This window comes from Xiphophorus hellerii, chromosome 1, assembly GCF_003331165.1.
Source record: "Xiphophorus hellerii strain 12219 chromosome 1, Xiphophorus_hellerii-4.1, whole genome shotgun sequence".
NCBI lineage: Eukaryota > Metazoa > Chordata > Actinopteri > Cyprinodontiformes > Poeciliidae > Xiphophorus > Xiphophorus hellerii.
In genome coordinates this window covers 20457513-20479953 of record NC_045672.1, presented here as the reverse complement: position 1 = coordinate 20479953, position 22441 = coordinate 20457513, and the positions used below count along the sequence as shown (strand labels likewise).

Sequence of the window (22441 nt, the reverse complement as noted above, 5' to 3'; positions counted from 1 at the left end):
GTAACCCTCTCCAGATTGATAAATGTCAAGGACTATTTTTTTTTTTCATCTGTCCTTGGATTTCTTATAGCTCCTCACATGATGTGTTACATCTTAAGATCTTCATCCTATTTCATGGTGTAAGACAAGTTCTGCTTAACAGGAATTTCACTGCTGCAAGTTTGAAAACATTCAGGCCTGGATTGACTTTTCCTGAGCTTTCCAAAACAATCTACTAAATCACAAAGAAATTATGTTTAAACAAGTGTTTTGTTCTTGTTGTTGCTAAATAGTCAAATCATAATTTGAAAACCACATCTTGTGTTTACTCGTGTTTTCTGATTTTCATCTTGCTTGATCATCTAAAGCACTAAAGAGAAAAAAACGGAAAAGCTCAAAGGCGGCAAACACTTTTCCACTAAAATGTATCACAATGACTTGGGCACATACTGTTTTAGAGGTGTTTAAGCTTTAATTTCTGCTGATTTTTTGCCGCCTGCTTAACCTTGCCTGCAGAGGAATCTTTCAGTTGTTAACTGACTGCTACATGCCAGCAAACTGTAGCCAGTCATTGTGAACTCTCTGAGCAGTAACCACGGACAAACAGAGAGGACACATTACCGTATTAGGTTTTGTTATAAGTTGATACAGTCTTTGTTTATATTTCCTAGATAACACATGTTGCGAGAGCACGGATAAAGAAGAAAAAAAACTGGCATTGCTATAACTGTGCCTCGTAAAGGAAGGGTTTAATATGAAAGTTTAGTGTTTCTGTTTCTGTTTGTTAGAATGTGCAGGAAAGACCCAAACTCTCAGGGCATCCTTTTTTTTTTTTTTTTTTTTACAGCAGATCATAAATCAAAGCCCACCCACAGTAAAGGAGCAGCTCGGCCCTTCTTCTCCTCTGAAATGTCCTCTGTCTTCAACATGAATAAGAAGTGTGTGTGTGTCTGTTTGTGAGACATTCACTCACCCAGCCTCCACACCACCACTCTGCACTGTGTGTATGGGTGTGTGTATATGTTTGAGGGTAGAGAGTAGTGGAAATTTACAGTCTCCTACGTTGGTACCTGGGTTGACTGTCACACTACGGCTGCATCCAATCTCTACTTTGGATTTAATTGTCTTTAGCCAAGGGGCGGGCTGTGCTGTCAGCTCCACTTCTTGTGACCCGTGTGTGCATAAAGGCATTCAGTACAGAGGAATGGTGACAGCTGAGAGAGAGGATCACTATACATAGTCGCAGCCATGAAGGAAATGTAAGTTTTTCATTTTTATTGAGTTTGCATGTGCTCATTTTCCTATTTGTTTAAGTTAAAAATAGCCTAAATTAAAAGCAGTTCAATTATATTTTTGATGCTGCTTTCTAAATGCTTAGTTTGTCTTTATAATGTTTTTCTGTTGGTACAGTCAAAAAAAAAAAAATCAGCTTCTGAATCAAATCTGAGTTGAGTCACAGAGATGGCCTGTACCAAGTCTTCTCTGACAGCTTCCAAATGGCAAGCAGGCAGGTGGAGGCGTACACACTGAGCAGGCGAGTGGAAATGGAGAGAAAGGGATAAGGAGGAAAGCAAACAGGATGAGAAACAGAGTCTGTGCAAGAACTGATCCAGTTACGTAAGCAGGTTTGAGAATGCAAAGCGGTTCGAGTTGACTTGTCATGCACAACAAAAAGGGAGAAATCCCTGAAAATGACGGGACACGGAGCCCAACGCAGTGCCAATTAACCAAGGAGGCACAGGGATCCCAGTGGGAATGTGAGTGCTGGCTTTCTGGTCAAAGTGTCCATTCATGAGAGGGGGATAATTGCTTTTTGCCTGAATGATTACTTTTTGTGCTATTTGTAGAAATGCAGTTTCAAGTTATCATTAGTTTATGGTTGGATCATCTCCTTGTTTGCTTTTCTTTTCTGAATGTGCTCCTTTGTCTGAGTTTCCGGAGTTGACATTCATTTGGTGGTAAACATTGAGTTAAGAGGAAGCTCTTAGTGTTGCTCTGCTGACTTCTGTATTTGTGACAAAAGAGAAGGAAGTCTCCCTTGCTTTGTTTTTCTCTAAAGAAACCTCAAATATAACCTTTGCATCCCTTTTTTACTCCTTAATCGAGCTGAGAACTTTGGTTATTTTCAGTCTTGACTTTTCTTGTTGAGGTTTCTTTCCCTCGTCAGGATCATGTGGGGAAATCCGACACCCTAGTCAGGAATAACGAAGCTCTTCTTTCTTGGAAAGGCGGTATAAAGTGTAAACACTAAGGTGAACTTAAGCTGTAGTAGCTTTCTGAAAGCAATCACTGCTTTGGGGATGTGGGAGGAATATTTTACAGCTTAAAATTGGCCTAAGTCATTGCGAGCAGGAGATATTTTTCCCTCCTGTTCAGGCCAGGTACTAAAAGCTTGTCTATTTCCCCCTCATTCACAGTATCATGACTTGAATACCTTAAATAATGGTCTAGAAAATATTTTGGATCAGTTTCACTGAGAGATGGTGTTATTTATGAGGGATGGCCAAATAATACTCTGCTGATTCACTTTTGTTCTTTCTCAAACTTCCCAATGTTCCAAATGAATGACCTTCATACATTGGTTTCTCAGATTAGAGAGATTACCAGCATTGCTCTGCATCTCATGTGCTCACACAGCATGCTGCAAGGCATTCAGGGAACAGTATTATCTGTGTTAATGCAGCTTCCTGTCTGCTGTTATCCCTCTCACCTCTGAGTCTCCTTTCATTGACTCCTTGTCTAGCATGTTCTCCTTTTGTTTTCCCCAGCATGGCATCAAAAGAGAAGCTCCAATGCCTAAAGGATTTCCATAAGGACACCCTCAAACCTTCACCCGGGAAGAGCCCAGGCACCCGACCTGAGGATGAGGCAGAAGGAAAGGTTCCTCAGAGGGAGAAGTGGGCCAGTAAGCTCGACTTTGTCCTGTCAGTGGCCGGAGGCTTTGTTGGATTAGGAAACGTGTGGCGATTTCCTTATCTTTGTTATAAAAATGGTGGAGGTAGGTTCAGATACAAATTGCACTTTATAGTGCAATTTGTATTGTAAGTAGTGAAGTAGATGGCTTACTTTGACATTATTCCCCTGTTTTTTTCCAAGGTGCATTCCTCATCCCCTACTTCATCTTCCTTTTCGGAGGTGGGCTGCCTGTGTTTTTCTTGGAGGTGGCGCTCGGTCAGTACACCTCTGAGGGGGGGATAACCTGCTGGGCCAAGCTCTGCCCCATCTTTACTGGTTGGTCCAAATACACAAACAAACACATCCACACCTACAGAAAACTCAGTCATGTGCATATGTCCCTTTAGCTGGCTATCTGACGTGTATTCAAAAAATTGGTTCAGAACATCCATTATCCATATAGTTTCAACCTTTTACCTGACTTGGGGCCACAATATAACATGTGGATAATCTCATCTTGCGCTCATTCTTCATCCTTTTTCTCATGCTGGTCCATATTAATGTTCAAAGCATAGATTAAATTCAGTTCGTTGAACATGAAGCATCTTGTTTATAGTTACCTTAGAAATGAACTGTGAGCAAAATGAATCGCAACACTTCTTTGCAGTGCTGGGCTCAGTTTGCCTTGTTTCTCTTTGCATCCTTGAGCAATCCTTTGTGTTTGTGTTAAACAGACACAAGACGACAGTGTTTTCTGTCTGGTTGTGAAATTAAGGTGGAGAGATGGACAGCCGGGTTAGATAAGGACAAAGAGAGACTGATCAATCCTAAATAACCAAAAAAACAAGAATTCAATGGAGTTTCAGTGAGTAGAGACAATTATGGGAAATCATAAATACTGCATATTCTGAAACGCAGCTGAAATTATTAATCAAATTATTCGTCAAGTAATGAATAGAATAATCAATTACTAAAAACAATAATATTAATAATAACAAAATAATAATTTGTTGCAGCCCTTTTCTGAAGTGGTTGTTAGTTGTGTCGAAGTAAATCAAATATTTTAAAGGTAATGGTTTCACATTGCTTCTAAGGTTTAAACTTCATTTAATGTCAGAAAAGGGCAATTTTATCCAGCAGCCCCTCTCCCACCTGCTGTTGAGTCAGCTGGCTGAAAGAAGACTTTGATTTCAAGGGGTGAAAATTGAAGGAACACTGTTTTAAAATGACTTTTCACTAACTAACAGCAACCTGCCTGTTAAGCAGTTGAATGTAGGTCAGCTACAGTACAGACCAAAAGTTTGGACACACAGTTGTGCCCAAACTTTTGGTCTGTACTGTACATGAGAAGATAACCCAACTAATTAAGCAGTCACTGTCAGATTGTTTTACTTGAGTTTCACTACAAAGATCACAAACACAAAATGGTATATTGTAGTACTTTTAAAACGGATGTCACACTGTGAGAATTTCACACAGGCATGTGCCTTGTGCACACTGTTTGTCCTCTTGCTGCATTTATGGGGCCCCTTTTAACTTTGAGGGACAGCTGTAGAGAAGCAGTAGCACACCACGCCCCATTAGCTGGTGTGACACAGTTAGTCATGTCCACATGAGAGACATTGCATAAAAAGACAAAAAAAAAACAACTTCACAGCACTGTGTCTTACGGATGCAGAAAGACTGAAGCAAGCAATCAGATGTTTCCTGTTTTTATTGTTCATAGCACACAGGGAATCCAGGATTTTCCCCACAGCTCCTCTACACAAAGTCAAGTGCAGGCACACCTGCCAAGGCACAGACTTATTCATCAGTTTGCAATCGGTATGCGGGAATGACGAGGTGGGTGTGGGGGTGACGGAGAAGATAAGTTTAAAAATACTCCAGAGTGGTGGATGAGTACAGACAGGGTGGGGTGTTGGTTGGGGAGTTCAGTGTTCAGGTTTGAAGCAAAGTCATCTAAAAATAACAGAAATACACCAAGGACTCTACAGTTGAAAATCTATTCAAGCTGAGGACATTTACCTCTGTTTTTAGTCAGCTATTACAGCCAGCTGCTGGAGTTCAAACTCTTGATATCACAGATCGTTGTTTAGAGAAGTGTTCAGTCTTTGGATCAGCATTATAAATAAATGCTCTCCAGCAACATTCCAGAAGTTGTGAAGTTGGCTTTAGATTAAAAAAAAGACATGCAGGTAACTTCTTGGAAAGGACAGCTCCTTCTTAGAGAATGATGCTCCTTTTTCTAAGTATTTGCTTTATTTTATGGCCAACAAAGCACATGATAAATGATAGTCTGTCAATGGTTCATGGTGAGAAACCTGAAGTTGTTTATCTCATTAGAAGTTTGTGACCAAAGTTATTATTTCCTATCTTCGCTGAAATATGGCCTGAAGTAACTGTATCTATATTTATTTCACACTTTTCACATTTTCAATGCCAATATCAAAGTACTAAAAAAGCTGCTTTAAAACACAGATTTATCCTGTGACATTTTTTCCAGCAGATTTTTTTTAATAAGGAAATGCTTCTTTGAAAATCCTGCAGGTATCGGCTACGCTTCTATCGTGATCGTCTCTCTTCTGAACATCTACTACATCGTGATCTTGGCCTGGGGACTCTACTACCTCTTTCAGTGCTTTCAGCCCGAGCTTCCTTGGGCGAAATGCAAGCAGCCGTGGAACACAGAACACTGTGTGGAGGACACGATCCGCAAGAACAAGACCCTCTGGCTGGCGGCCAATATTACTAACTTTACTTCCCCAGTCACCGAGTTCTGGGAGTGAGTATTCACTGACAGAGTGGCCAGCTTGCGCAGGCACACACGCACTCACACATGCACATGCACGTGAATAAACTGAAGTAACACTGCCTCTGTATCTTTGTTGCGTAAACATGTTTGACCAGGCTCATTTCTTGCACAACATAGTTCTGCAATGTTGTCAGTTTTCAGCCATATATTGTCATAATGAAGCTACAAGCTGCAACAAGTTACACTAAATTCCCACCATGAAATATGATTTTGTATTTCCTTTCTCACACCTCTAAATATGATAGGAGCTTCAGCTTCAAAGGCTTTTACACTCCGTTGTTTCCTATGCTAGAGCTGCTGAACAACACAGGAAGGCCAGGGCATGCGCCTGTTTCAAATCCTTTCCTCTACTTTTAATTAGCTTCTCGTGATATCCCTCTAACTCTAACCTACATACTTGAGTGTTTATTAAAAATAACACCTGCTGTGTCACATCTCCTGCATTGCTGCTAACCTGTCCTGCACCCTTGTTTCCTCTACAGACGCAACGTCCTCAGTCTCTCCACTGGCATTGAGGACATTGGGCCCCTAAAGTGGGACTTAGCCCTGTGTCTCCTGGCAGTGTGGGTTATCTGCTTCTTCTGTATCTGGAAAGGGGTCAAGTCCACTGGGAAAGTAAGTGCTGAAGCAAGTGGATGCACATCCTGTAGTTAGTGTGTTGCCTGGATGCTGTTTGGTCTTTGTTTTTTGTACCCTTGCCAGCAAGAAAACACTGTTGCTTAGAAAAAGGAAAAAGACCACATGCTGGGGAACAAGATCAATCAGATAATCAGACACCAAAGCTTAGGTGGTCCTGAAAGCTACTTCTTCATCAGTCAGGCTGCAGTGTAAACAGATGTGTGTTACTGATTTGTCCAGTTTTTTTATTGTCTGGATGAAAGAAATACATTTATGGCGGAAAGGAAGAAAATGATTAACTTAAGAGCTGTTTGCACCTCTAAATCCTCTAATAGATTGCACAGCCATAAAATTGTTTAACAAAACACCAGTTGAGGAAGTGTAGAGTTTCATATGAACTAATTACAGGGCACAGAGGCATAGGTAAAAAAAAAAAAAGAAAGAGGTAAAACAGTTGATCAGGGAACTTGAAATGAGATATTTGAATGGTCTATGCCCCTGTTTGCTAAAAATTGTTTACCAGACTGTCTTTTGGAGAGACTTTTCAGCAAAAAATGTCTCTGTCCTGTGCAGGTGGTGTACGTCACAGCAACTTTCCCGTTTGTGATGCTAATCATCCTGCTCGTGCGTGGAGTGACCCTACCTGGAGCAGCTGAGGGCATAAAGTTTTATCTTTACCCAGACCTGACTCGTCTCCAGGATCCAGAGGCAGGTTCCAAACACATCCCATTATAATCAGAGATGGATATTAATGCAACCTTTTTTACATTTGTACATCATTTTACACTTTTTTTTCACAGTCCCTCTTACATCCTAGCAGAAAAACTGGAAACAAATAGAAATATATTGCAACAAAATTATCAGACATGTTCTAGTCTGACTTGTCCTCAGAGGTACGCATATCTTTTCTTAGGGCTAATCTACCAATTCAGATTTGATCAGCAGCTTATTTTTCCAAGGACAATGACAAATTAAGGAAAAAATAGAAAATAAAAAATATATATATTTATTTATCAAAACTCTAAGCTCCATTTGATTTTCATTAAACTCAAAAAGTGCATCACATTGCATGTTGTAAGTCGGTGTGTATCAACCAATATGGAGGAAGTTTTCAGTTTTTTTGTATTTAAAAAATGAAAACTAATTATTCTGATAGCTAATCAAGGGAAGAGAGTTATTTAAGGGAAGATTTTGATTTCTGGACAATCTATTGGTGCATTTCTTGGTTTAATGCACCGTTTGATTCCTCTTTGAAGTTCTGATATTGGATGACATCATACCCGAGTAGAGTTGGTGCTGATTATGTAAACAGTTTACTCCTGCAGTGATCAGTGTTTTATGCACAGCAGCTGTATTCAATCTGAACTAGAGGCTGGCGAGGGTGCAACCACTTTCTATGTTGAAATTCTGTCTTTTTTTTTTTTTTTTTTTTTTTTTTTTGTGGATTGGATCTCGGAAATTTAATATTCAGGGAAGTGCCAGTGCCCATGGCGGCATTAACAAGAGCAGCGCACATGCACTACTTAATTAGCTGTCAGCAGTCACAATAGACATAGACATAGGCACAGCTGACTACACTGCTATTATGAAACTTATGAAAAGAAACACACAAACAAGCAAAGACTTCAAACAAAGTCCAAACAAACCAATGTTCAAAATGTGTTACAGGTTTTCAGCACCCATCTTTCTGACAAAACAGCATAGAAAAGAAACAATGCAGGGGCAAATTCTTAGTAGAACAAAAATGTTTGATAAGGCGTAAACAAGTATAAGAAAACCAGCTGGAAAAAAGCAGGAAGTGAAAGTAACAGAATAACAAACAGTACTGTGCTAAAATATTTTCTTTGGATTATCCATTAAAGGAGCCAGAATCTCTTATGATCATTTTGAAATAACATTTATCAGTAGTTCCAAGGCTTTCTAAAGCTCATCAAGTTTTCTTTGATCTGTGCTATTTTATGTAAGCCTGGTACTTAATCACAACTGCCTATTTTGTGCCAAGCGTGTTTAAAAATGACCAAAGTGGAGGACAAAAAGTAAAAGTGTAAGGTTTGATAAACTTTATACTGTAGGAGAACAGTATCAGAAAGTTGTTGTTTTTTTTAAGATACAGAAAAAATAAATCTATTAAATACCGGACACAGGAGATCCATCATCATTTTGTTGATTATACTGGCTTGAAATATAACAACAATACTCCTAAAATCGCAATTCTGACTCTGAGGCATAGGTATCCAGTGTGCGATGGGCCATTTGTGGAGTTTGAAATGATTTTGTGTGACCTCCAACTGCAATTCAAGAAGCACAAATGATTGATGCAGATTGACAATTGCACTAGACTAAGTTTATTATGGCTAAGATTTTCACCGACAAATTAAGATCTTCTCTGAATAGAACATTTTACTCTGAAAAAGACAACAGATACTATTAAAAAGCATTTTAAAATCACCAAATTGGCTGCTTAGGAGCAGAGCGTGGCACACAAGTCTATATTAAAATCTTCTAGAGGAATCATATCTCGATAAACAAGAGAACTTCATTATACTCTCCCATCGCATTAATAACGTACATCTCTTCTGTCCCATCAGGTGTGGATTGATGCGGGAACCCAGATCTTTTTCTCCTACGCCATATGCCTGGGTGCCATGACGTCCCTGGGAAGCTACAACAAGTACAGATACAACTGCTACAGGTGAGCTGGGTTTCTGCTGGGAGGAGCAGGACTGTAATAGTGACAGCGACGCTCTGTCAGAGTCGGTTGCGTGAAAAGAAAATGGGAACTTCGGTTCCACCTGTGTTCATTAACAACCTCCATGACATATGTGTGACATAGGGACTGTTTGCTGCTGGGAGGCCTCAACAGCGGTACCAGTTTTGTGTCTGGCTTCGCAATATTTTCCGTCCTGGGCTTCATGGCACAAGAGCAAGGGGTGGACATTGCCGATGTGGCAGAGTCAGGTACGAGGGTCCAGTGTGATGGCAGCAGTGATGGTGGGCACTGCTGCCGAAAGCAAAACAATTAGACAATTGGAAATGTAAAATTCTTTGACGAATTTAAAAGAGAGAAAAAGAGAGAGTCATCCGTAGTGTTTTGTCACAGTTTCGGACACAATGACGCTAGAAAGTACAGGTATCGGCAATTGCACACTCCTTGAATAAAACGCTCAAAGATAAAATGGCTTGTCCCCCGTTTACTGAGGACAAACAACATCGCATTGGTCAATTGCTGTGTGTTTAAGCTACACAATGAACTTCTGCAATAAGGACCGCCATCATCAGCTTGTCCCACAATAATCCTGCTTGTGCAGTTTAGTAACTCCATATCCTTCTGACCAGTGGACACTGCTAAGAAGATTGGCTCTGTACTGAATGAATCTGGCTGTTCATGGGAACTTGCATCCTGAGGTTGATATTGTGGACCAGCAGCACTGCTACGTAAACCTATTTCTTTCGCTGTGCTTTGGATCTACTGAGGTGGATGCCACTGGATCTGTTGCTGTCTTCCTGTATTTTCTACAGTGCCTCGCAAAACCGTCCAAACAGTTTGAACTTTTTCACAATTTGTGGCTTTACAACAATGAATGTTTACATGTTTTATTGGTATTTTCTGTGACAGACCAACACAAAATAGAGCTTAACTGTGAAGTGAAAGGAAAAGGATAGATGGTTTTTAAAATTTTTACAAACTTGAAGAGCGGCCTGCATCATTATTATGTACATTTTAGTGCGATACACCTAAATACAATCCGGTGGAATCAACGCAGTACAGTCTCAAATTGATGCTCACTGATGCTCTTCCTGCAATCTGATTGATCTTGAGCTATTTCACAAAGTTTCAGTTTCAATACGTGCAAAACTTAAAGTTCCACAAAGTATTGACACTTCTCACATTTTCATGACAAAACATGCATCCTTCCAATTTAATTTGTACATTAATTACCAATAAAATACTTTGAAGTTTGTGATGGTAACGAGACAAAATGTGAAGAATTCAAGTTGTCTACGTACTTTTGCAAGGCACAGTACATGAGATGTAAAGGTGATGTGCTAAAGTATGCTTGATGTTGTTTACGTATAAATACACTGGCTTTGAGATTCAACCAAATTTTGCCAGTGACATGATATAATAATTTTGTGATTTCATTGTAATCTACACATCAAAGCACATGAACAAAATTATTGATGAAAGCAAACATATGTGCTTTTTGCTTGTCTGTTCAAATGAGGTTCAATTGCTGACTCTGTATCTGATGGTTTAAATACAATATGCTGTGGAAGTGGTATATTTAAGTTGTGCCTTATCAGATTCTTCTCATTCCCATTGCTCACAGTAAGTACCAGCATGCAGCATAAAAAAGGACAAATGTTAAATGCAATAAAGGTGAACTAATGTTCAGACTGAATAGCAGTGAAGTCACCCTGAAGGAAAGACCATGACTCATAGAATGTTGCATAGAAAGTCATAAATGTCTTATGTGCTAGATAATGAGAAGAGGTTAAAAATAAGCATGCATTAGATACTTGTTGCATAATATCAGTGTTGAAAATTATGCAGAATGTAAGAAATAAAACACAAAACTGACTTGTGTTGCTAATGTACATTAACATGTCGGGGACACTTTAACATGAAGAGCCCCTGCAAGCACAGTCTTATTTTGCATATAATTTTTTCTTAATTATTGATTAATAGTACTTCTAGAAGGAGGCCATATTTTTTATGCTTTTGGTCAAAGAAAATGCATATTTCCAGAGAGAAATGTCATCATTTAATTAGTCCAGCCTGTAATCAGATAGAAGTGTTAATCCTGTCCTTTGCCCCCTTCTCCCCGCCCCCACTCTGTTCTCCTTCCAGGTCCTGGCTTGGCCTTCATTGCCTACCCTAAGGCTGTGTCCATGATGCCACTGCCAACCCTGTGGGCCATCCTGTTCTTCATCATGCTGCTGCTGCTGGGCCTCGATAGCCAGGTCAGAGTGTTTACAATCATTGAGACAGTAAGCAGGATAATGATGTTAACTGGTTTGATGCCCAGAGTTTAATGCCTGCCCCTCTGAGGTCCTGTAGTTTGTTTCATCCTGGACCGAAGTGTAAATCGCATACAGTGTTTCTCTGATTCATATCTAACATGCTAAGGTTTCAGATATCTGATCCTCCAACAAATGCACTTTACTGCCCTGCTTAACTTCACCGTGGAAGGATTAAAACAGCTTTAAAGCGCTGATGTGATCGCATAAAAACTGAATATATATGCCCAGTTGACAAACCTTTTCCACCAGGCATATTGTTTGTAAAGCTTCTCCCAATGGCAAGCAGGCAAGCATCTGAATCTTCCACATTTGATGCAAAGACAGAGCCTTGATTAGGACAAGATAATCCAAGTTGACAAAACACAAATGCATGCCCGAGGGCTTCTCAAGCTGTATCACATTTCCTGCCTCCAAGTGCAATTCTACCCCTGTACTAAGTCAGTCCCACACATGGTCAGCCAAGAGCGAGATCAGACCGACGCTCTAAATTTGAGTACATGTAAATGCTCATGCAAGTGCAGCTATTTTCATAGGAGAATTGGGGCCAGTGTGTGTTTGTGTGTGACTGTCTGTGGGTGGATGTCATTCAGATTTGCAGTTCTGAATGCTACGTATTGTGTTTTAATGCCACTGCTGCAAACAAGGTTTTGTATTTACACCGAAATAATGCTTTTCTGTGCATCAAGACCCTCTGGGAATTTTTGTTTAGATAATAAGTAGTTTGGAACTCATTGGAGCAGAAATGTCAGCAGTCAAGTGGTCTGAGACACTGATCCATTGTTCTTATCTGCTGACATGCTTGTAGCAAACCATGTTTGCAGGGGGGAGTTTGTTTAAACTGTCATTACAGCTCAACAACAACAGCTTTGTTCCTCTAATCTGTGTGTTTACTGAAAACCTCATAGCAGTCTTTGTCCCAACAGTTTGTTGAAGTGGAAGGACAGATCACATCCATCGTGGATCTCTATCCATCCGTTCTTAGAAAAGGTTACCGCAGAGAAATCTTCATCGCAGGGATGTGTCTCATAAGCTATCTCCTTGGACTTGCAATGGTAACGAAAGTAAGTGTCATCCCAAAGACTGTGACCCGAGTTTCAGACTTGGAGTTGAACGGCATTGTGATCCTAAAATCCAAAACTTCAGACTTGACTTAAGCTTGTGGTGAACGGTCTCAAAACTCAGATTCATGCTGAGTTTTCAAGTCTTACTTAGACTCGCAGTGAGTCTTGTTCACAAATATTTTACTCTTGTAATCAGGAGTAGAGGAAAGTTGCAGTGTATTTTTCAGTGACATAAGCAGACTGTGGTCTGTTATTGATTTCCTGAAAAAATCTGTTTAAGTTTGCTGTAGCATGATAATATTGACCACACAGAACACTGAACAAGGTAAAAAATGACTTAGGGTCATTTCAGAACAAAAACTTAATTTATACCTGACATCTTACTCCCTCACTGCTAAGATACTTGTGTTGCCACAAAAAACTTATCAGTTTGTTTCAGCTTATCAGAATAAAAGCAGTTCCTGCTCTGTTCATTCAGACATGAAATTGTCTTTCACTTACGACCCTCGCTCACTGTGTTGTATTTTATGTAAAATAGAACATGTTTACTGGATAGACTTTGCAAGAAAGATTTTACATTTATTATGAGAAGATTATTTTGTAAAGATTTTTAAAGTGAAGGAGTGTATAATAAATAAATCGTAGTTAAGTAATTAAGACAAAATAAAAGGCACACTTTTTGATTCATACAGAAATGTAACATTACAGTAAATTGTATTTCTACTGGCAGACCAGATGAGACAATCTTTATTTCAGCCTTATGATCGGACTTGAACTTCAGGTTCCTCATTTTAGTAACTTGTCATGTACAGAATATGTGTATCTCAATCGTTGCTTATTCACTGCATCGTTGCAGCCAAATATGGCCTCCTGCTATGTTGATGATTCACAAACTTCATGGGTGAATGGAAAAATTTGGAGGGCAGTTTTCCCCTTACTGGTTTACGGGCTTCAATGACATCCCAGCACCTGTTGAACTCTCCCTCTATTGATTAGGTGCCAAAGTGCCCATGTCCTACTTTCAACACCACCTCTTCCCTTCTCTCTCAATATGGTTTTACATCCCTTTTTATCTGTGCGACTTTTTGCCCCGTTACATATATCAAAGAGGTAATTAAAGCTGCTTTTTGTCTGTTCCAGGGTGGCATGTATGTGTTTCAGCTCTTTGACTACTACGCAGCCAGTGGTGTGTGCCTTTTGTGGGTTGCATTTTTTGAATGCATTGCTGTAGCCTGGGTTTATGGTAAGTGGAAGTGACTGTATCAGCATCATTTAATGTAATGATTTACAGGAGTTGGATAAGAATCCCGGAAGGAGCTCCATAATGGCTAACAAAGGTTGAGGGAGTTTTACATGTCTGCAATAAATAAGATTAACTGCAGGACTGGGGAAATGAGAATAAAGAGGCTGGAGCTAGCACCTCAGAGTTTCCTCTCTGTTAACAAAAACAAAATTTCACAAACATTGTCACTAAGCTCTGTACTAGGTATAGAAAAATCATTAAATAAATCAAAGAACATGATAACAAAAAACTTTTGTATGATATCCAAAAAATGCATGAAATATCAAAATACAAAAATGTCCATTGGGATTTAAATATAAAGAATTTCTAATGCCAAATTAAACAAACAAATGCCAAACTAAATAAATTTCCAGTAACATTGGAGGAAAGATTATGGTTCTTTTTTTCAAAGTTATCTGCTTCCAACTTCCGAGGTTGAACACTCAAATTCCAACTTCACCAATCACATTTCAATTCACATCTTAACATGTCTACTATTCAAAGATAAGTTGCTTTAATCTTTACTTTTACAAACAAAAAAGACTATTTATATTGAATAAACAACGAGCCAAACAAATAGTTATAAAGAAAGGAACAACTGATTAATTTATGGTTCAGATGCTCCTCAGTTATAAGAATCAGCCTAACTGGCAATGTGCTCTATGTTTTATTAACTTACAAAATATGCTATGTTTTATTAACCTAAATGCTTTTGAAGTAACTGTTGTGTTTTGGTGTATTTGTTCACTTACTGGACATTATAATAACGTCAACCTTTTTTGCTTTGTCTAACAAAATGGATACAATTATGAAATTTAGAGTTATTTATTTGATGATATTTAATAGTAAGTCTTATGCAAAGATACACAAATGTAATAAAATTAACAAATGAAAAAAATAACAATTTTACCAAACAAAATTTAAACACAACCAAGCACATTTAGCTCACTGGTAAATAACAGTAAGTTCATTCCAGGTGACTTCATCACTTCATTATAAGTTCACCCAGCGAAGATAACTGATAACCTCCTGAGACAAGTGACTGTTTGTAGCCTACATATTAAAACATGACCTAGTGGAAAACTTATGCTGCAGTTTATAGTAAACAGCAGAGATAAGGGTCCATAAATGTGCTAATCGCTGCATGCGGATATGAAGGTCACTTTGTGATCAGAAACAATGCACAGAAATGTCAGATGCTGTTTTGTTATTTAGCAGAAACATACAGCATGTTCATGGCTTATTACATTTTCTTTGCACCTTTTAGGAGCTGATAATTTCTACGATGCAGTCGAAGACATGATTGGCTACAGACCAAACCCGTGGATGAAATGGAGCTGGACCATCATCACTCCTGTCCTCTGCATGGTGAGACAGACAAATATTACTTTATTAGAACCATATGGATTCATCTACAGATGTTGACAGGCTACAGAGCTTTTGCTTAAGGCAGCATGTTTTTGTTTTTTTTCTTTTAGGGTTGCTTTGTTTTCTCCCTTGTAAAGTACAAACCACTGACCTACAACAAGGTGTATGAGTATCCCGAGTGGGCCATTGGCCTGGGCTGGTGTTTGGCTTTGGCCTCTATGATCTGCATCCCAATGGTGATGGTCATCAAGATCTTGCAGTCAGAGGGACCTCTCATAGAGGTGAGCTGATTGAGTTTCTAAGCGACACTTTAAAGAAATAGGGTAAAATCTGTCATTTTAAATTTCTCATAAGACAATCACTGTAGCTTCTGTTAAGTTTATTTTAAAATATTTTCAGTTTCTAAACATTGGCCCCAGCACATTTTATAGTAATAATTAGAATATAAAGCAATGTTTTGATTCCTAACTGGAAATTTCCATGATGAATTTTGAAACGTTTAACCTACATTATGAGTAGCCAGTCAGCATGAGTCAACAGGCGATAAACAGGCCTGAACAGGCAGTTTATATGCTATGTAGCAATTTGCCGTTATCCTTTCACAACATTACAGATGTTGCCGCTGAAAAAACATTGGTCTGTTTAATTTTGGTCACTAGCAGACTTCAGGCTTTCCATGGAGATTCTTCTGCCCAATCATAGAATATTGATTCACTTTATTTTAAGATCCACTTATTGCAGGTCCTGACCTCAACACATGCTGTCTTGATATTTTTCTTCTGACAACATATTAAAGGAAATATATATATATATATAAAAAAAAAAAAAAAAATTCCCTTCTCACCCACCGCGGGTGGTTCTTATCCTCTGAGCTCGGGTCCTCTACCAGAGGCCTGGGAGCTTGAGGGTTCTGCGCAGTATCTTGGCTGTGCCAAGGACTGCACATTTCTGGACTGAGATGTCTGATGTTGTTCCTGGGATCTGTTGTAGCCATTGGTCCAGTTTGGGGGTGACTGCCCCGAGGGCCCCGATGACCACAGGCACCACTGTGGTCTTCACCTTCCAGGCCCTCTCCAGTTCCTCCCTGAGGCCCTGGTATTTCTCTAGTTTCTCGTGCTCCTTTTTCCTGATGTTGTAGTCGCTTGGTATTGCTACATCTATCACAACGGCTTTCCTCTGTTGTTTATCCACTACGACAATGTCTGGTTGGTTCGCCATTACCATTTTGTCTGTCTGGATCTGGAAGTCCCACAGGATCTTAGCTCTGGCATTCTCCGCCACCTTTGGGGGTGTTTCCCACTTTGATCTCGGGGTTTCCAGTCCATATTCTGCACAGATGTTTCTGTACACTATGCCTGTAACTTGGTTATGTCGTTCCATGTACGCTTTCCCTGCCAGTATCTTGCACCCTGCTGTTATGTGCTGGACTGTCTCAGGGGCCTCCTTGCACAACCTACACCTTGGGTCTTGTCTGGTGTGGTATATCTGGGCCTCTATTGCTCTGGTGTTTAGGGCCTGTTCCTGGGCGGCCAGGATGAGGGCCTCTGTGCTGTCCTTGAGTCCAGCTTTTTCCAGCCATTGGTAGGATTTACTGATATCAGCCACTTGGGTTATTTGCTGGTGGTACATCCCATGTAGGGGCTTGTCCTGCCATGATGGTATCTCTGGCACCTCAACCTCCGTTCCCTGTTGTCTGAGATATTCACTGAGCACATTGTCTGTTGGGGCTTTGTCCCTGATGTATTTATGGATCTTAGTTGTTTCGTCCTGGACTGTGGTTCTCACACTCACTAGTCCTCTGCCTCCTTCCTTGCGGCTCGTGTACAGTCTCAGGGTGCTGGATTTGGGATGGAATCCTCCATGCATTGTTAGTAGTTTTCTAGTCTTAATATCAGTGGCTTTTATCTCCTCCTTTGGCCAGCTAATTATTCCAGCAGGGTATCTGATTACTGGCAGGGCATAGCTGTTTATTGCGCGGATTTTGTTCTTGCCATTGAGCTGGCTTCTCAGGACTTGCCTTATTCGTTGGAGGTATTTAGCTGTGGCTCCTTTCCTTGTGACCTCATCGAGGTTGCCATTTGCTTGTGGTATACCTAGGTACTTGTAACTGTCCTCTATGTCTGCTATTGTTCCTTCTGGGAGTGAGACCCCTTCTGTGCGGATGACCTTCCCCCTCTTTGTGATCAGCCGACCACACTTCTCTAGTCCGAATGACATCCCAATGTCCGTGCTGTAGATCCTGGTGGTGTGGATCAGTGAGTCGATGTCTCGCTCACTCTTGGCATACAGCTTGATGTCATCCATGTAGAGAAGGTGGCTGATGTTGGCCCCATTTTTGAGTCGGTATCCGTAGCCAGTCTTGTTGATAATTTGGCTGAGGGGGTTCAGGCCTATGCAGAACAGTAGCGGGGACAGAGCATCTCCTTGGTATATGCCACATTTGATGGACACTTGTGCAAGTGGTTTGCAGTTGGCTTCAAGGGTGGTTTTCCACAGCTTCATCGAGTTTGCAATGAAGGCTCTCAGAGTCCTGTTGATGTTATACATCTCTAAGCATTCAATGATCCAAGTATGCGGCATTGAGTCATAGGCTTTCTTGTAATCAATCCAAGCCCTGCACAGGTTGGTGTGTCGGGTTTTGCAGTCTCGGGCAACTGTGCGGTCTACGAGGAGTTGGTGTTTGGCTCCTCTGCTATTTACACCGATACCTTTCTGTGCCGTGCTCATGTATTTATCCATGTGTTTGCTTATCTTGGCCGCTATGATGCCTGACATGAGCTTCCATGTTGTGGAGAGGCAGGTTATTGGTCGGTAGTTGGGTGGGACTGGACCCTTTGATGGATCCTTCTGGATTAGGATTGTCCGCCCTTCAGTTAACCATTCAGGGTGAGTCCCACTTTGTAGCAGCTGGTTCATTTGGTCTGCCAGTCGCTCATGGAGGGCAGTGAGTTTCTTTAGCCAGTAGGCATGGATCATGTCAGGCCCTGGTGCTGTCCAGTTTTTCATACCTGAGACTCTTTCTTGGACATCTGTCACAGTGATGGTTACCAAGGCTTGCTCAGGGAGGAGGTTATTATGGTCCTCTCGTAGAGAGATCAACCACTGTGCATTGCTGTTGTGGGACGCCTCCCTTTCCCATATGCCTTTCCAGTATTGTTCAGTCTCCAGCCTTGGTGGGTCTACTCTGTTGTTATTACCCTGCCATTGAGAGTACACCTTAGCTGGTTGAGTGGAGAAGAGCCGGTTAATCCTTCTGGATTCATTCTCCCTTGTGTATCTCTTTAGGCGGCTGGCCAAGGCTTGGAGCCTCTGTTTGGCAGTTTCGAGTGCTTCAGGTATGGGCATCTGCCTGTACTTTCTGGGTACTGGTCTTTTCATTGTACCCTTGTGGAGCTCTGACAGTTGGCTCACTTCCCTCCTTGATACCTTGATTTTAGCCTCTAACCGTCTTTTCCATGGTGGGTATTGGGTCTCATGGCTGCTCTTATAGCCAAGTGTCTCAAGGATCACTGATGCTGAGTTGTAGATCAGCTCATTGGTTTCTGTTATGGTGTTGGTAGGGATTGTTCTCAATGCTGCATTCACATTCTCAATGATCTCTGATGGTACTTCACTCAGCCGTTGTAATTGGCGCCGAGGAGGTCTGGTTGTCATTCGGGTCATGATTTTCTCTCTCAGGTCAGCAGCCGTCTCGTTCAGCTCTGATTCGCTCAATGGGGCCGTGTATCCCCTGACTGGGTGGGGACTTGTAGTTAAGTCCCCACAGTTCTGACATCCAGGTTCCTCCTTTTTGCCGTAGCATTTGTGTTGTATCTCGTCAATCTCAAGTTGTGATAGCAGTTGCCGTTTGCGGATGTTGGAACACTGAGCTACTAGTTGTTTAGCGCTTAGTGTTGACTGGGGATGTCGAAGTAACCATTCCTTCACCAGTCTTTGCATGTAACCTCTCTGATTAGGGTTACTTGAGTAGTAGCATTCCAACAGATCCACATTTTCATCTCTCGCCCATTTCCGTCTTGTTCCAGTAGCCCATTTGTCATCAAGGTGCTCTGGTTCCCCAACACCTGACGCAGACCTTGTTTGGCCGGGCGACGTCTGAGCCGGCATGTTATGCATATATATATATATACATATATATATGTATATATATATATATATATATTTTTTTCTTTTCTTGTGAAGTTATGAGCACTGAAATTTCTCTTAATTTATGCAGAAAGATGTCACCTAGAAGTAGAAAGTGGAAAATTCTCCAGGGTGGTAAAAGGCTAACAGCTAATCAGTTGGACACTCCACAGTTTAGCTGATTTCAATCATTTAAAACTGTTAATTACTGTTCACAGTGATATATTAACATCCATAGAATGCAACTCTATATTAACAGATATTAACCATTTGCTTTTTTGTGAGAGATATTATAGGACAAGAGTCTGTCAGATTAGCTGTCACTCATTAGTCTGCTTGAATAATTTCCAAACAACTCCTATACAGTATCTGCAAAGAACAGCAACATGTCATCTGTAGTGGTTTTGAACAGATTCCAAAATTCAAAAGTTTCCTCAACTCAGTGGAAAACTAATAGAAAGCTTAGTGGAAGGAAAGCCCATTTCAGAATCTGGGTATAAAATGTTTGAACTGGAATCCAAACAGACAAGAAAATGATGGTCTAATATAGGCTTAAACAATGTTAAATGGGCAACAAAACAAATCCAAAATGTACTGGTACACAATTTAGACACAGAAGGAAAATAAAAGTCAGGCAACAAGGAATCATGGACAGCAGAGTTTTTAAAAAAGGCATGGAGAGGAAATGGAAGGATCTTGCAAAGCGAGGCACCAAAACTTACTGGCTTTTAACTGCTGGGAAGGTGATTGAGTGACAAGAGAATCAGGTTCAACTAATTAGTAGCATGTAGTGCAGTTGGGTACATGACCTGAACAAAGGAAGGTGGAGAAATGACTAATAATCAGAGAAATTAACACAAAGAGTTTGAAACAAGACAGAAAAAAGTTCTAACAAAGCTAAAAGCTAAACAGAGAGTCAAATATGGAAGGCTGTAAGTGGCAGAATCCCAAAGTAATCCCAAACCCCAAAATGTTCAAAAAGCAAAATCAAACAAATAAAATAAAAAAGTAAAATACTAAGACTTCTTTTATATATTGTGATGACTGAAAGAAAGAGTTGAGAATCACTACCAACTAAAAACAGACCTATTTTCACACACTTTTCAGAATTAAGTGACCAAACTGGAAAAAAAAAATTGAGTTATATCTTAGGGAACAAATGATTGTGTTTTCTGTTTTTTGAAACATTCTAAATAAACTTTAATCAAATAACAAACATAAATAAATAAACATTCTAAATAAAAAATTTAAATATATTATGTTCTAGACTGATTGATTGGCTTCAATAGCTAATCAATCATAGCTACGCATATCATTTTAAAGTGTTTTAACCAACATGTTTTGCATCTCTGGCTCTTTGGTTTTGGAAGAGAATCAGTCAAATATTTATAGGCCTGAAGTCACATTCTGTTGTTAGATGTTCATCTCAAACAGACCTTTTTAGACATATCCATCGTTGTCTGGGTAAAATTAAAATGTCTTGATCAGTGTTGTACTAAGAAGTCTTTAATTTCCAAAAACGTTTGACGTCTCAAATTCAGTAGCTGTCTTTTTGTGCCTTGAAGGAGCCCTTGTTTCTGATGATCATTAGCCTAATGTCTCGTTTCCTTCCCTCTCCCAGAGGATCAAGGCAGTGGCGGCCCCGGCAAAGTCAGGCGTGAGCTCTCGCCCGAAAGAGTACAATTTGAAGAGCAGCGAGCTGACACAGCCTCTGGACCCGAACGGGAACAATGGCTTGATCAAGCCCACCCACACCATTGTAGAAACAATGATGTGAGCGCTCTCTGTGAGAGGAATAAGATTGATGTGCTTATTGTGTTATTATATTTTGCTAACTTTGATAAGGGTAGGTTTACATTGTCCAATATATTCGTTTTAGAGATACCATGGTTTGATTTCTATTAAGAGATATATTTTATTGTTATAATTATTTTTCTCTTGTAATTTTTTTTTACTCTACTGACATTGTTGATGTTACAAATGTTGTTGCTGTAGTTCGCACTGATCTCAGTTAAAGCAGTATTTTTAAATAGAACCTGTTCAATGTTTACTACTTTTCTGTTGATTCCGAGGAGATGAGGAATTCGAAGAAGGCACAGGAAATACTATAACTCACTACTCATGAATTCAAGTAACAAAGTGGGCAATTAGATGAAAAATGACTGAAAATATCTAAATTATTCACGTGATTGTGATTTCTTATATGAAATGCTCTCAGACTTCATTTGTTCAGATCACAATAGAGACAATATGGGACATAAACTCCTTCAGTTACATGATAAACAAGGCCTTGGCTAGACCAAACAAAGATCCAGCCTAAAAAAAAAAGTCAAATATTTTTTAAAAGAAAGAGAAAAAGAGTTGAGAAAGGAAAAGTGAAGAGGCGTTTTTAGAGTATGTGTATCCTGCCTCTGTGACTACTTAGTCAGCCCCAGTGCATTTATTGAAACCTCTCTTTGCACTTTATGTCGTATCACCTTTAATGTAGAATTTGCTCTTATTTAAGAGGAAATGTTTTTAGCTTTTAACTTTTTGATATTAACTTTGACACAGAGCATCTAGTTTTCTGCCCGCTAAAAATAATGACAGGATGGAGTAGGACTATCTCAAATACTCAGATTTTTAAAATTATTAGCGGGCTCTGTGAAGACGTCGATTTGTCATGTTACTTTTATCCTGAAATACCTGACAGTTATCTCCATTTTGCTGATTTCAGTAGCAGGTTTGCTCTACAGGACATCTAGACTGTAGCCTGCAATGCTAAACTGTGTTTGCGTTTTAGAATTGAAACTGTTAAAAATTCACATATGCCTTTTTCTGACAATTTTTCACTGTGCATCACCTGAACATCATCACAGAATCTACTGAAATGTGTTTCTCCAGGATAGACTATCTAGAATATTTACTGCACCTCTTCAATGTGCGACAATGACATATAAATTGCGTCCTTTGCCCATTGAAAATACATGATAATTATGACTGATTGGCTGATGCAACTGGATACAAAGCTTAAGAAAAATTGTTTTCCTCAAACGTGTGCAAGAGCCACTGGATTATCTTGCTGCTTTTGCTACTTGGAAACTCTGATGTACCAAAGCATTTCTTTTTGTCTCAAAGTTATCCCCTTCAAGATGCATATTGCATCATGTATATATAAATAAAATAAACATATTTTCCTTGGCTTGTTTGTGTGCAGTTTTCTTTACTCCGTATTACATATTGTTTGAAAAGTAGACATTGTTACTTATAGAGCTACAATTGGTCATCTCAAGCAGA

At 39.8% G+C, this 22441-nt stretch overlaps 1 protein-coding gene across 3 annotated transcripts; it reads left to right on the top strand.

The window, feature by feature from the left end:
* Positions 1–1021: 1021 nt before the first annotated feature.
* slc6a6b (solute carrier family 6 member 6b) lies at positions 1022–22346 on the top strand. 3 transcript variants are annotated; one of them, XM_032576695.1, is made up of 14 exons: positions 1022–1238; positions 2748–2977; positions 3076–3210; positions 5422–5656; positions 6169–6301; positions 6878–7012; positions 8893–8996; positions 9138–9262; positions 11157–11269; positions 12253–12390; positions 13531–13633; positions 14940–15040; positions 15151–15321; positions 20787–22346. In XM_032576695.1, the coding sequence occupies exons 1-14, from the start codon at positions 1228–1230 to the stop codon at positions 20940–20942; spliced, it is 1890 nt and encodes a 629-aa protein (XP_032432586.1). In that variant the 5' UTR covers positions 1022–1227; the 3' UTR covers positions 20943–22346. The 3 variants fall into 3 exon arrangements, with proteins under 3 accessions (XP_032432586.1, XP_032432601.1, XP_032432595.1); XM_032576704.1 differs by lacking the exon at positions 1022–1238 and adding an exon at positions 1610–1736; XM_032576710.1 differs by lacking the exon at positions 6878–7012 and having other exon boundaries at positions 1023–1238.
* The last annotated feature ends 95 nt before the right edge of the window (positions 22347–22441 follow it).

What these genes read in the sequence shown, in the direction of transcription:
- slc6a6b (XM_032576695.1), top strand. An exon ending in GCTCTGCCCCATCTTTACTG is followed by an intron (nt 3,211 to 5,421) that starts GTTGGTCCAAAT and finishes AAAATCCTGCAG; the next exon opens with GTATCGGCTACGCTTCTATC. An exon ending in CCAGTCACCGAGTTCTGGGA is followed by an intron (nt 5,657 to 6,168) that starts GTGAGTATTCAC and finishes TTTCCTCTACAG; the next exon opens with ACGCAACGTCCTCAGTCTCT.